Raw genomic sequence first — 13,072 nt, 5'->3', positions numbered from 1 at the left:
AAAGTCAAGCACTCAAAAGTTAGAAATGGCACCATTAAGATTGCCTGTACAACCTTAACGTAACCCCCTCATGCGTATGCAATATGATGGTATGTGATCATGTCATTCAAAACTATTTATTCCACAGGACCACTGCCTCGTTCAGTGCACAGACTGGACCTGCTCTGGGATTAATCAGTATTCTGTGCTAAAGGAGGATGTTGATTCTATCCCTGCCTCTGCCAGAGAGTTCCTATGTGGTACTGGGCACAGGTCACTTACACACAGCTTTTCATAGGTGGTCATTAACTGTGTGTTCCTCATTTTCTGGGTGCCTGACTTGAGACCCGAGGGTCTGATTTGCAGAAGTGTGGAGCTCACAGCTGCAACAGAAATGAAGGGAAGCTGTGCTTGGAACATAGGAAGTGCTATATAATGCAAAGCACTTCGAAAAATCAGGTCCTGGGCATCTCCAAAAGTTAGTGGATGCCTCAGTTCCCCTCCTGTAAAATGCAGGGACCCGTAGCACTGGCTCCTTCTCTCACGGGGGTTTTGTGAAGGTTGGCTGATGTTTGTGAAGCACTCATTTGAGCATCGTAGAAAAGCCCATGAGGAAATTAAAAATCCTGCCTTCCGAGCAGGGATTGAATAGTGTGGTGTAAATAAGGCCTGGGACCACGCACTGAACAACAAGACGACAAACTCATTAAGTGAGCACCGTCCATCCTGTGCACTGAAAGAGGGAAGGGTCCTATGGAAAATAGTACATCATCATGTAATGAGAGACTGTATCATCATGCAGCTGCTCAAGTGGGCAGAGTTCAGCTTGCACAAGCATTTCCTAGCTTTTGAGTGCCTGACTTTGTAAGCCTGATGTTCTTGTGACAGAGTATTTCTTGTGCGAGATTTCCTCGGGTTTTCAAAAAGCCAACTGAAAAAACAAATTCCATTGTGTGGCAGCGTCTTGACATGGATCAGCAGCAGCGTTGGAACATGCAGATGCACAGCACAGACCTCTGCCGCTTGACTAATCGAGTAACGGAGAGCAGGAGTAGCTTGTCCTCCTCTGTGGACTGGCACTAGTGGGGAACGGGACAGGTTGCCAGTGGGTTTCACAAGTATTTGCTGGCAGCAGAATGGTGAGACATGGAACACTTCAGCCCAGGTGGCTAAAGGTTGACTATAAGCAACTGAAAACAGGTTCTTGTAACAGGAAGTGTCAGGCTGTCACGCACAGGTTGGGAGACATAGAGACATAAATCTGTATCTACACAGATACACATGCAGGCCAGGATTTTCATCAGCGACTGGTAATTTTGGGTGCCTTGATCGTTGGGTGTCCCACAGGAGTTGCCTTAAAAACAGCTTGATCTTCAGAAGGAAAGTGCTTAAACCCTAGTGAAAATCAGGCCCCTTTGTGGGACACCCAAAATCAGGACTTGTTTTTGAAAAGCTTGGCCATTACCTTTGAACAGAACGCCCGTGATCAGTGCGGTTTTTGTTCCATGGCAAGGGCAAAGCAATGTGTGTAAAATGGGGCATCTCCTTTCATTCTGGACTGGCTGGCACTAAAACCCAGAATTGTGGGTGGGGTTCAATCCATTTGTTTCTGGTGAGTCTTTTATGAGGGTGCCGGGTGCAGATTTTTGACACACAACATCTCTGATTCCAGGGCCTGAAGTACTGAGTGCTTGAAATCCACTGGATCCCTTTGGATAAGAGGGTGAAAGGGCATCAGTATCTCAGAGAGTCTGGCTAGTGACCTAGGTCATCAGATGCAGTTCAGTTAAATGTAGGCATTGCATACTTGGCAGTACTGATTCCCTGCCAGAGATGAACCATGGCTCTGAACCTGCTTTTCTATTCCTAGCTTAAAGCTGTCACAGTTGCTACCCCAAAGGCGGGTCTGCGCTATGGACTGGTTTACCTGTGTTCATTAGGGATGTGATTTTTTTTTTTTTTTTTACTGATGTAGTTATAGTGGTATATATGCCCTAGTGAACAGTTTCACCAGTATAGCTTATTTCACTTTTTGAACTGGAATGAGTTATGCTGGCATAGACCTCATCTGGAATGCTGTGTGCAGTCCTAGTCTCCAATGTTTGAGAAATTAATTCAAACTGGAACAGGTGCAGAGAAGGGCTACTAGTATGATCAGAGGAAAGGAGAACCTAGCTAACAAGAGAAGACTTAAGGAGCTGACTCAAAGAGCTTGGCTTGCTTAGCCTAACCAAATGAAGGCTGTGGGGAGATATGATTGCTCTCCATAAATACATCAGAGGGATAAATACCAGAAGGGAGAGGAGTTATTTAAGTTAAGTGCCAATGCTGACAAGAACAAATGGATATAAACTGGCCATCAACAAACTTAGGCTTAAGTTCTGGAACACCTTCCAGGGGGAGCAGTAGGTGCAAAATCCTAACTGGCTTCAAGACTGAGCTTGATCAGTTCATGGAGGGGATGGTATGATGGGACTGCCTATGATGGCGTCACCAATCTGCAACTGCCAGCAGCAAATATCTCCAAGGGCTGGTGATGGGACACTGGATGGGGAGGGCTCCGAGTTACTACAGAGAATTCTTTCTCAGGTGTCTGGCTGGTGGGTCTCGCCCACATGCTCTGGGTCTGATTGATCACCATATTTGGGGTCGGGAACAAATTTTCCTCCAGATCAGATTGGTTGAGACCTTGGGGGGTTTTTACCATCCTCTGCAGCCTGGAGCGCAGGTCACTTGCAGGTTTAAACTGGAGTAAATGGTGGATTTTCTGGAACTTGAAGTCTTTAAATCAAGATTTGAGGACTTCAGTAACTCAGTCAGAGGTTAGGGGTCTATCACAGGAGTGGGTAGGGAAGGTTCTGTGTCCTGCAACGTGCAGGAGGTCAGACTACATGATCACGATGGTCCCTTCTGGCCTTAAAGTCAATGAGTCTGTGAGCTGCTTCCACTCTGGTGGATTGTAGCTCTTAACAATACCGGTATAGTTAAAACAGAAAAGTTTGCTAGTACAGATTATATCCTGAGAAAATTTGCCAGACCATGTGGTGGTGGGTTTGTGCCAGGGCCAGAGGGAACCCTGCCATGGAGGGCTGGTGCTATACATAGCTAAATTTTATGATGTCTGATTTTTATTGCTCTACTGGGTCACCTGGTCCATTCTCCAGGGCAGGATTGTTCCCTATGGGTAAGATTTTCAAAAGCTCTCCGCATAAGCCTAATTTTGCTCCCACTTGTATCAATACAAGTTTTACTCCAGTGCTTTGTCCTGCCATACAATTTCCATTCCCCGATGTGGCCCTCGGGCCAAAAAGTTTGCCCACCCCTGATGTACCTGCACTCTGGAGTATTGCAGAAAGCATGTTGCCCGTCAACGCCATCTGCTGGATGCTTGGTGATAGTAGCCTGGTAAAGTGACAGGGTCGGGTTTAGGGGCAAACTGGGACCAAAGAGGGTTAGGAGCATATATGTTCTGGACCCACAGCCCATACAGCTCTCCAGAACGTCCATCGAAATGAATGGGGTGACTGGCCATACCTATCATGGCTGGCCACGTGCTCACATCGGCTGTGTCTGGGCAGGAAGCGATTTGCAACCCGAGGGAGAATGAATGTTGCCTATTTCTGAGACTGCCCCTTCCAGCCCCTAGCCTCTGTTGCGCCATGTCTTATGCAGGAATTGAACAAAAAGCGGACCCAGAAAGAAATGGAGCACGCCATGCTGATTCGGCACGACGAGTCGACGCGCGAGCTGGAGTACAGGCAGCTGCATACGCTGCAGAAGCTGCGGATGGACCTGATCCGTCTGCAGCACCAGACAGAGCTCGAGAACCAGCTGGAGTACAACAAGCGGAGGGAGAGGGAGCTGCACAGGAAGCACTTCATGGAACTCCGGCAGCAGCCAAAAAATCTGAAGGTATTGCGGGGCTTCATATTCGTCGGCTGTTTGCACCCATCCCCTCCTCTTTGCTCTCTGCCCCCTGGCCAGCCTCCGTCATCCTTCACCAAGCAGCCTCTCCTCCTGACACTTGGTATCCCCCAGGAGCTCCCTGCCCTGAGCTGGCCTCCTGTGTCTGGTGTACATTGTAAGCACTTGGGCCAGGGGAAAGGCGGGTTCTGTTTTTTTAAGTGCCATTTCGATGTAGGTAGCTATAGAAATGTTCGATAGTAATACTCCCAACTGACAAGGCGTTCAAGCGATTTTGCTCCTATCGCTCTGTCCTTCCTTCAGCCTCGGTATTGAATCCATTGGTGAAAGGTTCTGGTGCTGTTTCCTTGCTTCTGACGTTGGCAAAAAAACTAAATAAATGTGGGTGGGGCTGGTCCTTGGCTGCATCCTGCTCATGCAGCTACAGAACAGTTAAAAACCTGCTGAGCCATTCCTGGAGCTTTTCCTTTCATCTTTTCGGAGCAGTGGGTGACGAGCGTGCGCCTTTCCATGTTTTCAAATCCTAGAGTCTTCCAGTGGACATATCGTGGGGGCAGGAAGTGGGTTGTGGAGGTATTTGTGGGATAGAAAGATGGGGAGGATATGGGGAGCAAAGGCACTTGGCAAGTCAGTGAATATGGCAACTGACCCATGGAGCCGTGATTGTAAAAGAGAGAAAATGCTCTAGGTTGACTAGCCTCCAGTGGATACTACTGGTTAAGGCCCCTATTCAGCCAAACATGTAAGCACACTCTTAATTTCCATTATCTTCCATGCGACTTAAAGTTGATAATGTGCTTACGTGCTTGTCTGAACAGAGGCCTAAAGTCAGAAGCCTCTTCTCCCTCAGAAGGAGAATACTGCTTGTATTAGTGGATCAGCTAGTCACCCAAGTAAGACAGTGGGTATACGGCAGGGGTCTCAAATATGCGGGCCACCAAGCTCCCCTCCCCCTCTCCCCCAGCTCGCCGCGTTCCCGCTCGTCTGCCTACCTCCAGGCACTTCCTGCCGCCAAACAGCTGTTTGACGGCACTTAGCGCTTTCCAGGAGGGATGTGGGAGGAGCGGGGAGCCACGCACTCAGAGGAGGAGGTGAAGAGGTGGGGCAGGAGTGGGTATTTGGGGAAGGGGTTGAAATAGGGGCAGGGAGGGGGTGGAGTTGGGGCAGGGACTTTGGGGAAGGGGTTAGAATGGGGGTGGAGAAGGGGTGGGAAGAGGTGGGGCAGGGACTCATGGAAGGGGTGGGGCGGGGGCGGGACCGGAGGCAGCCTGGGGGGAGGGATGTCAGTGATGTGGACCTCGGGCCAATGTACTAGTCCTCATGTGGCCATTGTGGTGATTCGAGTTTGAGATCCCTGGTATAAGATGATGGAGAGCATGGTAATGTCTTGGCTGATAACTAGCTGGCACTCTCCTGTATATGTTTGTTTTGGATGTACCATAGCCCTGCCTGTCAGCCCTCTCAGTACCCAAACCTCTCACTTCATCTTCATGTTCTCCCATTTTTCTGCAGGCCATGGAAATGCAAATCAAGAAGCAGTTCCAGGACACGTGCAAAGTGCAGACGAAGCAGTATAAAGCGCTGAAGAATCACCAGCTGGAAGTTACTCCAAAGAGCGAGCACAAAACGATCCTAAAGAGTCTGAAAGATGAGCAGACGAGAAAGCTCGCCATCCTGGCAGAGCAGTACGAGCAGAGCATCAATGAAATGATGGCTTCACAAGCCGTAAGTGCAAAGTCCAGAGCTTCAGATCTCCTTGGTGAATGGGATACGCCAGGATTCATGCCCGCAGTGAACCGTGGGCATGAATATTAGCGTAGTGCAGTGGAGGGGATAGAACCAGCAATAATGTGAGCAGCATCTGTGACAGCTTCTCCTTCCATCTTTGCAGGCGCACCTCGCTCCTAAGCTGCATGACCTGTAGGTCCCCACGCAGCTTTGCCAGTGCACCTCCTGCTTGACATGAGGGGCCCGTGCTTTTCTAGTCATGGGCCTCTCCTGTTCAGTCTTCCTGGCATGCTAAATTGTGGTAGTTTATAGGGTGAGGATCGTTGTCAATTGAGTAGCAAATAAAGACTCTTAAACGAGTTTTGCTTCTGATCTCAGTAAAATCCCCAGATGTCTCCTGCCTGATGGTCTTTGCCCTCACCACTCTGCTGCCCAGATATTAGGTTTACAGTGAAAGAGCAGGCACCTTCCCCAAATTGCTCATCAAACAATGTACACAGTGTGTGAAGGTCAAATTCACCCCTTTCCTGGGATTTGCCTTTAACAAAGAATACAAAAGCCTTCTCCCAAGGCATGGATGTGGCTAGGGTTCCTCCCTCCAAGCTGCTCAGCCCATATCCTAGGTCCTCAGTGTCCAGAGAGAGACACTCACTCCATTTACATCCAGGTGTGGTACTTAGCCACCCGCCTTACTGAGTCGGTAGAAGCCACTGACCATCTTTCAGCATGATCAGCACCTGTATGTTGAGTGGGGTGTTTGAGGCAGACACTGCAAACCTCTTGCAACAAGTAACTGTCCTGAGTTACTGAAAGTGAATAATGAAATGCAGTGATTCGGAGATCCACTTAATGGAAGAACTTTTCCCAGCTCATTCTGGGCCTTGCTCCTTCTTTTGTCCTGGGTGTGTCTGCCAGTAGGTCTCCTCATTTTCTCTGCTTCCCAAGGTATTGAGACATTGACAAAGCCCAAAGTCCATGTGGGGCTCCCAGACACAGAGTATTTCTCTGACTTTCCCTAGCTGTTGTTAACACAACTAGCCCCTGTTCTCCAGCCAGCAGTGACCCCCACTTGCCAGCCAGCAGTGTTCCTGCTCACCAGCTGGTAGGGTTAGCAGTAATGCTGCTATCTCAACAGTGGCTTTTAAAGTAATGCTTTCAGCACCACGCCTCCACCAGTGAGCAAGTGGATCGCTTCCATTACACAGCCCAACCCCACAAATCCCGGGGTGTCTGTATAACCGGGACCTCCAGTCCGATGGCTGCTCCCACAAGCCACTGGAAAGACAGACATTTCTAATGCAGATGTCACGTGCCACCAGCCATCAGCACCTTTGATGCTGGGATTTAGGTCGTGTTTAAGTGCAAACTCATCAGTGAGCCTAGGCAAGGAGCAGCCCGTGCCCACCTAGCCCCAAAGAGGGAAGTAACTGGTTGAGTTGATGTTTTGTTTTTGAATGATCTTGCAGCTACGGCTAGATGAGGCTCAAGAAGCAGAATGCCAAGCCCTGAGGCTGCAGCTCCAGCAGGAGATGGAACTGCTGAACGCATACCAGAGCAAAATCAAGATGCAGACGGAAGCACAGCATGACCGAGAGCTCCAGAAGCTGGAGCAGAGGGTGTCTCTGCGCAGGGCCCATCTCGAACAAAAGGTACGTTTCAGCTGTGCTGACGGGCAACATCTGAATCGCTCCCTTGTGAATCGCTCCTTGGAGCTAGCAACATCTGAGCTGTCCTTGTTACTAGTTAAATGAGTGCCAGGAACTGAAGGGTTAAATAGAATGGATGTGCTGAAGGAAATTTGGGCAGATTTCAAAATGGATACAAATAAATGCTTTATCTGGCACACGTACTTCACCTGTGGAACACCTTGCCTATTTGTTGAGGCACATAATCTAGTAAGATTTCTTAAAGAATCACTCATTTACATGGGTAAGGATAGCACCTGCAGTTAGCCCTTGTAATTTTATGGTCTGGGGTTAATCAGTCGTCATGCTTCAGGGCTGAACACCAGCTGGAGTCAGGAAGAAAACTACCCCGCATGGTAATATTAAACAGCTAGGTGCAGTTGAGGGCTTGAAGTATCTGGCACTGGTTGGTGCTGGAGCCAGGATACCAAACTCCCTAACTAGGCCTTGAGCTGCTCTGGTGAGGTGGTCCCTAGGCAACAGTTGGATTGTCTGTTCTGATAGTGGGTACGTCTGCCTCCAGAGAGGCCAAAGCCATCCAAGGTGGAGGACCAGGAGAATCCCTAGCAATTCTCCTGTCCTTAAGCCCCCTTTCCATCTTGCACATCATGGCTTCCCACTTCAATATGGGAGACCAGATGCTGCTCCTAAATCAGCCAGCAGGGGGGTCACCCTAGAGTGGTGCACGCCAGGCAGCTGGTCAAGCTCCAGGGTGCTTTGAGGTGCTGGCTGAAGAGGTTGTTGACTGTGCTTGTTTCAGATTGAAGAGGAGCTGGCTGCCCTCCAGAAGGAACGCAGCGAGAGGATAAAGATTCTGTTGGAAAAGCAAGAGCGAGAGATTGAAACGTTTGACATGGAGAGTCTGCGACTGGGCTTTGGGAATTCGGTCACATTAGATTATCCCAAGGAGGACTATAGATGAGATTAAATTTCTTTTGCCATTTTCAAAAAATCAAACAAAATTATGAAAAAACCAACATTCCCCATGTTAACGGGCGTGCTCTCTCTCTTTCTGTCTCTTACTGACATTGTGTCGGACTAGTGCCTGTACGTTCTTACTCTGTCAGGGCCCCTTCCCCTGCGTCAAGTGCCAGTGTGGGACAGCTCCTGGCAGTCTCTTTTCATAGTACGTCACAGTATTGATGTCTCTGTGCAATGATGACAAATGTTTCAGTGAAAGCTTTGGAGACAATTTTAACTAATCAAACAAAAGTGGATGTCTGTTGCTTTTGAGCAATCACTCATTTTACCACCAATCAATGAAAGTACAAGCAAAAAAAAAAAAAAAACCCCAACCCTATATATGAAAACCCAAGGGGAGAGAGACGAAATCCGCAGCCTTACCTTAACTAGCTGCTGCATAATTTTATTTTATTTTTATTTTTTTGGTATTTATTCATCAGGAATAATTAAATAAAAAAATAAAAAATTTATTAAAGATTGAGAAATTTGATACATTTTACAGAAAAAAATCTTAATCGTGATGTACATATCAGTGGTGACATATTATTACTTTTTTGGGGGCAGGGGAGGGAAGGGAAGGGGGCGGGGTGAAGAGATCTTGTGATTTTTAAAAGAACCATGCCGGGCGAGGTAGGGGTTTGGCCTCTGCCTTCGGCATATTCTTGATTGTATCATAATCATTTTCTGCTGTCGCAGAGAATGTGAATACACTTAAATGAGCCCACAGGATCCCAGTAGCACAAATTGGGCTTTGTCAAATCGTGTATTTTGTGTATAGAAGGAATTTAAGGAGAGCTTTTACTTATTTTCATATTGTATTTTAACTGTTTCTCTGATCAGAATTTTTTTACTCCTTTCCTCTCCCCTCTCCCCATCCCCAGCCGTCCCACCCCTGACTTTCCAGTTCAGTAGTTGGAGTTCAGCACTGTCTCTTGGTCAGATCATCCTGATCTTTCTTTTCTTGTTTTGTTCCCCCCCCCCCCCCAAACCCACCTCCCTCCCCAGAATCTCGGTCATAAATACTGCATTAGTCACACTTTCAAACTGTGTATTTTCTTACAATAAAAAGCAGTAAAAAAAAAAACGCTTTACCTTCTTTTGCATGCACTTTAAAAAAACAAAAACAACAAAAAACCATTTTTCAGCTTCCAAGGAAGAGCATGAGGAACTGTCAGAGCTTTTAATTATATTTGTAAATAAAAGTGTTCATCACCCCGCCTCGCTGTCTCATTGTCGCGGAACGAGCGGCTCTCCCCCACAGCGTAGTTATCCGCTACCGGCCTCACCCCGCCTCTTCCTTCCAAGCTGCGAGCGGAACCAGGCCTGCGTGCTTTCATCTCGGGCTCATGCCGTCCTTCCACTGGGCACATTTGAAGCCTCAGAGCAATTTCTCTCAAAGGAACCTGCTTGGCCGCTTGTGCGGCGGCTGGAATGGATGGTGCACGCTCAGCCCAGACTCTCTGGCAGTACATGGAGATGGGCAGTTCTCTCTCCACGGCATTGATCATATGAACCCATCTGCGTACACCCCACGTTTCTTTCCATGACTTTGCCCCCCACAAGCATGGCTGACTCTGATGTCTCCACCATTTTTCAGCCTGCTGCTGCCTTAGGGTGGATGTGAGGGACTGAGAGAGTAGTTCGCCATGTTTTTTTGGAATCTACAATGCAGTAGATGAATGGCCCAGCCTCCCTTCCTAGGCGGCACCCTCCTGCCCTATCTCTCTTGGCCATGCCCTGGCACAGTTACCATTGTTGACTTTTTCTGGCCATTGTATTGCTATTTCGTTTCCCCCCTTTTTCATCTTTAGTTCCCGCTTGGGGGAAACCGAGCTAATACTTGTGTAGTGTAGTCCTTCACTGCTGTTCAGACCTGTCCGGGCTCATGTATCTCCACTCTGCTGCCCTATCTTCACTCATTTTCCCTGGGCATTCGGGAGGGGGGGGTGCTTAGTTTTTGGCCTGAAAGGGAACAGTTTTTATTATGGATATTGCAACCAGCAGCACACCATGATAATATACATATAAACTGTTGCCCTTACCATCTCCACAGGTACCCCTTGTATTTATAATGAGGGAGGGAGAAAAAATAGCAGCAATGCATGCCTCAGAAAATTTTAGCAGAGACCAAGTTTGCAGCCTTGGAATGAATTGTCCACCTGTGTTAAGACTCAAAGGTGGAGATCTTCATCTGCTGTTAATGAGCATCCGATAGAGCCATGCTCGTTAATATCAGCTGAGGATCTGGCCCAAAATGCATACACAGGCATTTTGTTTTCCACTGATCAGTCCCTGTAAGTGCTTTACATTTATATCTCCTGGGGGTTGTTGAAGACTCCATTAACGGCTGGTGGAACAGCCCCTCTGCTCACAAGTGAACTTGTAACACAGTGCTGACGTGTCCCATGTTTTTCTACAGTTAGTGCTTTGAGCATGGCTTTTACAGCCCCACTTTTGTGAAGTGCATGGGGGGTAGTACCAAAGATAAGCTGAAGTGTAAAGCCAGCGGCTTTGTCTGGAACCTTACCCTTTAATTTTGGATTCACGTGTGTTGTCTGGACCAGATGTGCATTTCTACAGCACCTGCCCCAGAACGTGCCCCTGCTCAGAAGTTTCACAGCCTTCGTGCCATCGTCAAAGCACTGGGGAAATGAACGTGCTCTCTTGCAAACTGGCAGTGCCTTCAAAGAATAGCACTGGCCTAAGGTATAAGTGGGTAGGGGGTGAACTGAAGCTTCTGCCAACAATTGGGGATTTGTAATTGTTTCAGGGAAAGACATCAAATGGGCATTGGAGTACATTGCTAGAGCAGGACTGGTGGTGCCAGAGCAGGATGGAGCCTCACAATGAGCTGGGCCCAGGGCTTGAGTAGCACTTGCTTGTGCACATAGTGGCTGAAAAACCCTCAGGGCCGTTGCTTATAAATCTAGACCCAAGATGGGGAGAAGGAACAACCCCAGTAGCACAGACTCAAGTTGCTTTTGTTGCTGCCAGACAGGTTAGTGCCCGCAGCATGTGCAAGTCCTCCTTCCAGCAGATAGCAGGAGTGATCATGTGCCATGATACTCCCTACAGTCAAGCTGGCTGCTTGCATAGCTCACGTTTGTCCTGATTCAAAGCACTGAAGGTGAGGGTGCCATCCAGAGAACAAGGGTGTTTGTTTGACCTTTGCCTAAAATGAGGTCTTTCTTAGCCAACGGTTTAATTCTCAGTGTATAGACCTTCCCTCTCTTTTTGAGCAACAACTTGAGGGAAAAACAGTAAACTCTTACTGCTCAAAGTGACATTTCTGCTCTTTGTGGTGGTGTGGTCCTCCTCTCAGCTGCACTAAGCTTTCTTCTGATAGTGTCCAGTGCTGTAGTAGACACTATTCAACAGTGAAAAATGCCATCAGAGAAATGTTTCATTTCCTAGCCCCCTTGTGGCATTTCTGTGGCAAAACCTTTGTTGTGCCCTAAACAAACTTAGCCCCTGCAGTTGCCATGGGTACTAATGCTAGAGCAAAGCTGCTTAGGTGTACAAGGAACTCCTACCGCCATAATGTGGGTTCCCTCTGCTGATAAGCAAATCGGAGAATGGATGTGAACAGTGCAACAACCCCTCTTGCTTTGAGAGAGATTGCTTCACAGCGCAGGGGCAGCGAGAGGCTCAATTCCCATTCAGGCTGTGTTTGGCTCCAAGACCTTGCTGAGCAGTCTCCAAAGTTTCTAGTTAAGGGGAATTGTGCGACAGCAAAGAGGGCTAGATCAGTAGCCCTGCCCCCATTTTCTCTCAGGATTTCTGCTGCTTCAGGATTTGGATTGCATTCTAAGCATTTGTCAGGCTGGTACCTCAGCTTGGGGTATTTCAGTGCCTGGGGCAGGCCTGTTTCTCTAACACCTCCCCCCCGCAGCTTACTCTTGGTCTGGAGGAGAGATGACATTAGGGTCCCTGCTCCCCCAAGGAAGTTTAACCTGCATTACTCCTAAAACACTAAGGGACATGAACGTAACTTCTGATAGAGACACAGCTTGTTGCTGGGAGGCCACCCAGCTCTTGCACTCATCAGCATCAAGCAAAACATTTCCCTGGCTCATGGTGTTCTGTCACAGCACTGTGAATGTACAACATAGCACTAGCTGCCTTCAGGAATGACAGCCAAGCTGGTGAAGTCCCCTTTCCACAGCTGGGTTGAACTTATGACAATGTTCCTCTAGCCCTTTACCGCTCTGTGAAGTGGTTGAAACACTAGCTTAACTGAAGGGTTGCAATTTTAAACACATTTCAGAGTAACAGCTCTATTAGTCTGTATTTGCAAAAAGAAAAGGAGTACTTGTGCCACCTTGGAGACTAGCCAATTTATTTGAGCATGAGCTTTTGTGAGCTACAGCATCCAATGAAGTGAGCTTATGCTCAAATAAATTGGCTAGTCACTAAGGTGCCACAAGTCCTTTTAATTTTAACCAAGAGGCTGCACCTTCACACCCTGTAAGGAAGAGCCAGTACTTCCCCTGTGCAGAGAGGCAGTGTCCCTTGGGTTTAAGCATGTTTTCTGTTACCCCCAAACACACAGCTCACCTTGAGCTCCAGGTGCCCCCTGGGCCCTGCCCACCACCCCCTTCCCCTGTACACGTTAGAGAGAAAGAGGATACTCTTCCGAGCCTCCCCTCTCCTGGAGCATGCATTCAGCTCTCCCCCCAAGGAGTTTAACAAAGGTGATCTGAAGCCACCTAGAGAGAGTCTAAAGGCAGGTTGTTAGCCACTGAGGCCAAAGCTTTTTCCAGAAAGGGAACAAAACCATGTTCAAGTCCACC

General features: G+C 48.1%; 1 protein-coding gene across 4 annotated transcripts in view; it reads left to right on the top strand.

Annotated features, from left to right (window-relative positions):
* TAOK3 (TAO kinase 3) overlaps nucleotides 1–9,494 on the top strand; it is a 143,414-nt gene extending 133,920 nt beyond the window's left edge. For all 4 annotated transcript variants that reach the window (XM_077835460.1, XM_077835461.1, XM_077835462.1 and 1 more), the window contains 4 exons: nucleotides 3,652–3,891; nucleotides 5,416–5,628; nucleotides 7,098–7,280; nucleotides 8,077–9,494. In XM_077835460.1, coding sequence (XP_077691586.1) covers nucleotides 3,652–3,891; nucleotides 5,416–5,628; nucleotides 7,098–7,280; nucleotides 8,077–8,238 — 798 coding nt within the window. In that variant the 3' untranslated portion in view covers nucleotides 8,239–9,494. The remainder of the gene's footprint in view (nucleotides 1–3,651; nucleotides 3,892–5,415; nucleotides 5,629–7,097; nucleotides 7,281–8,076) is intronic.
* The last annotated feature ends 3,578 nt before the right edge of the window (nucleotides 9,495–13,072 follow it).

Source organism: Eretmochelys imbricata, chromosome 15 (assembly GCF_965152235.1).
Source record: "Eretmochelys imbricata isolate rEreImb1 chromosome 15, rEreImb1.hap1, whole genome shotgun sequence".
NCBI classification, from domain to species: Eukaryota; Metazoa; Chordata; order Testudines; family Cheloniidae; genus Eretmochelys; species Eretmochelys imbricata.
The sequence above is the reverse complement of the archived record's forward strand: the minus strand, read 5'-3'. Positions and strand labels throughout refer to the sequence as shown.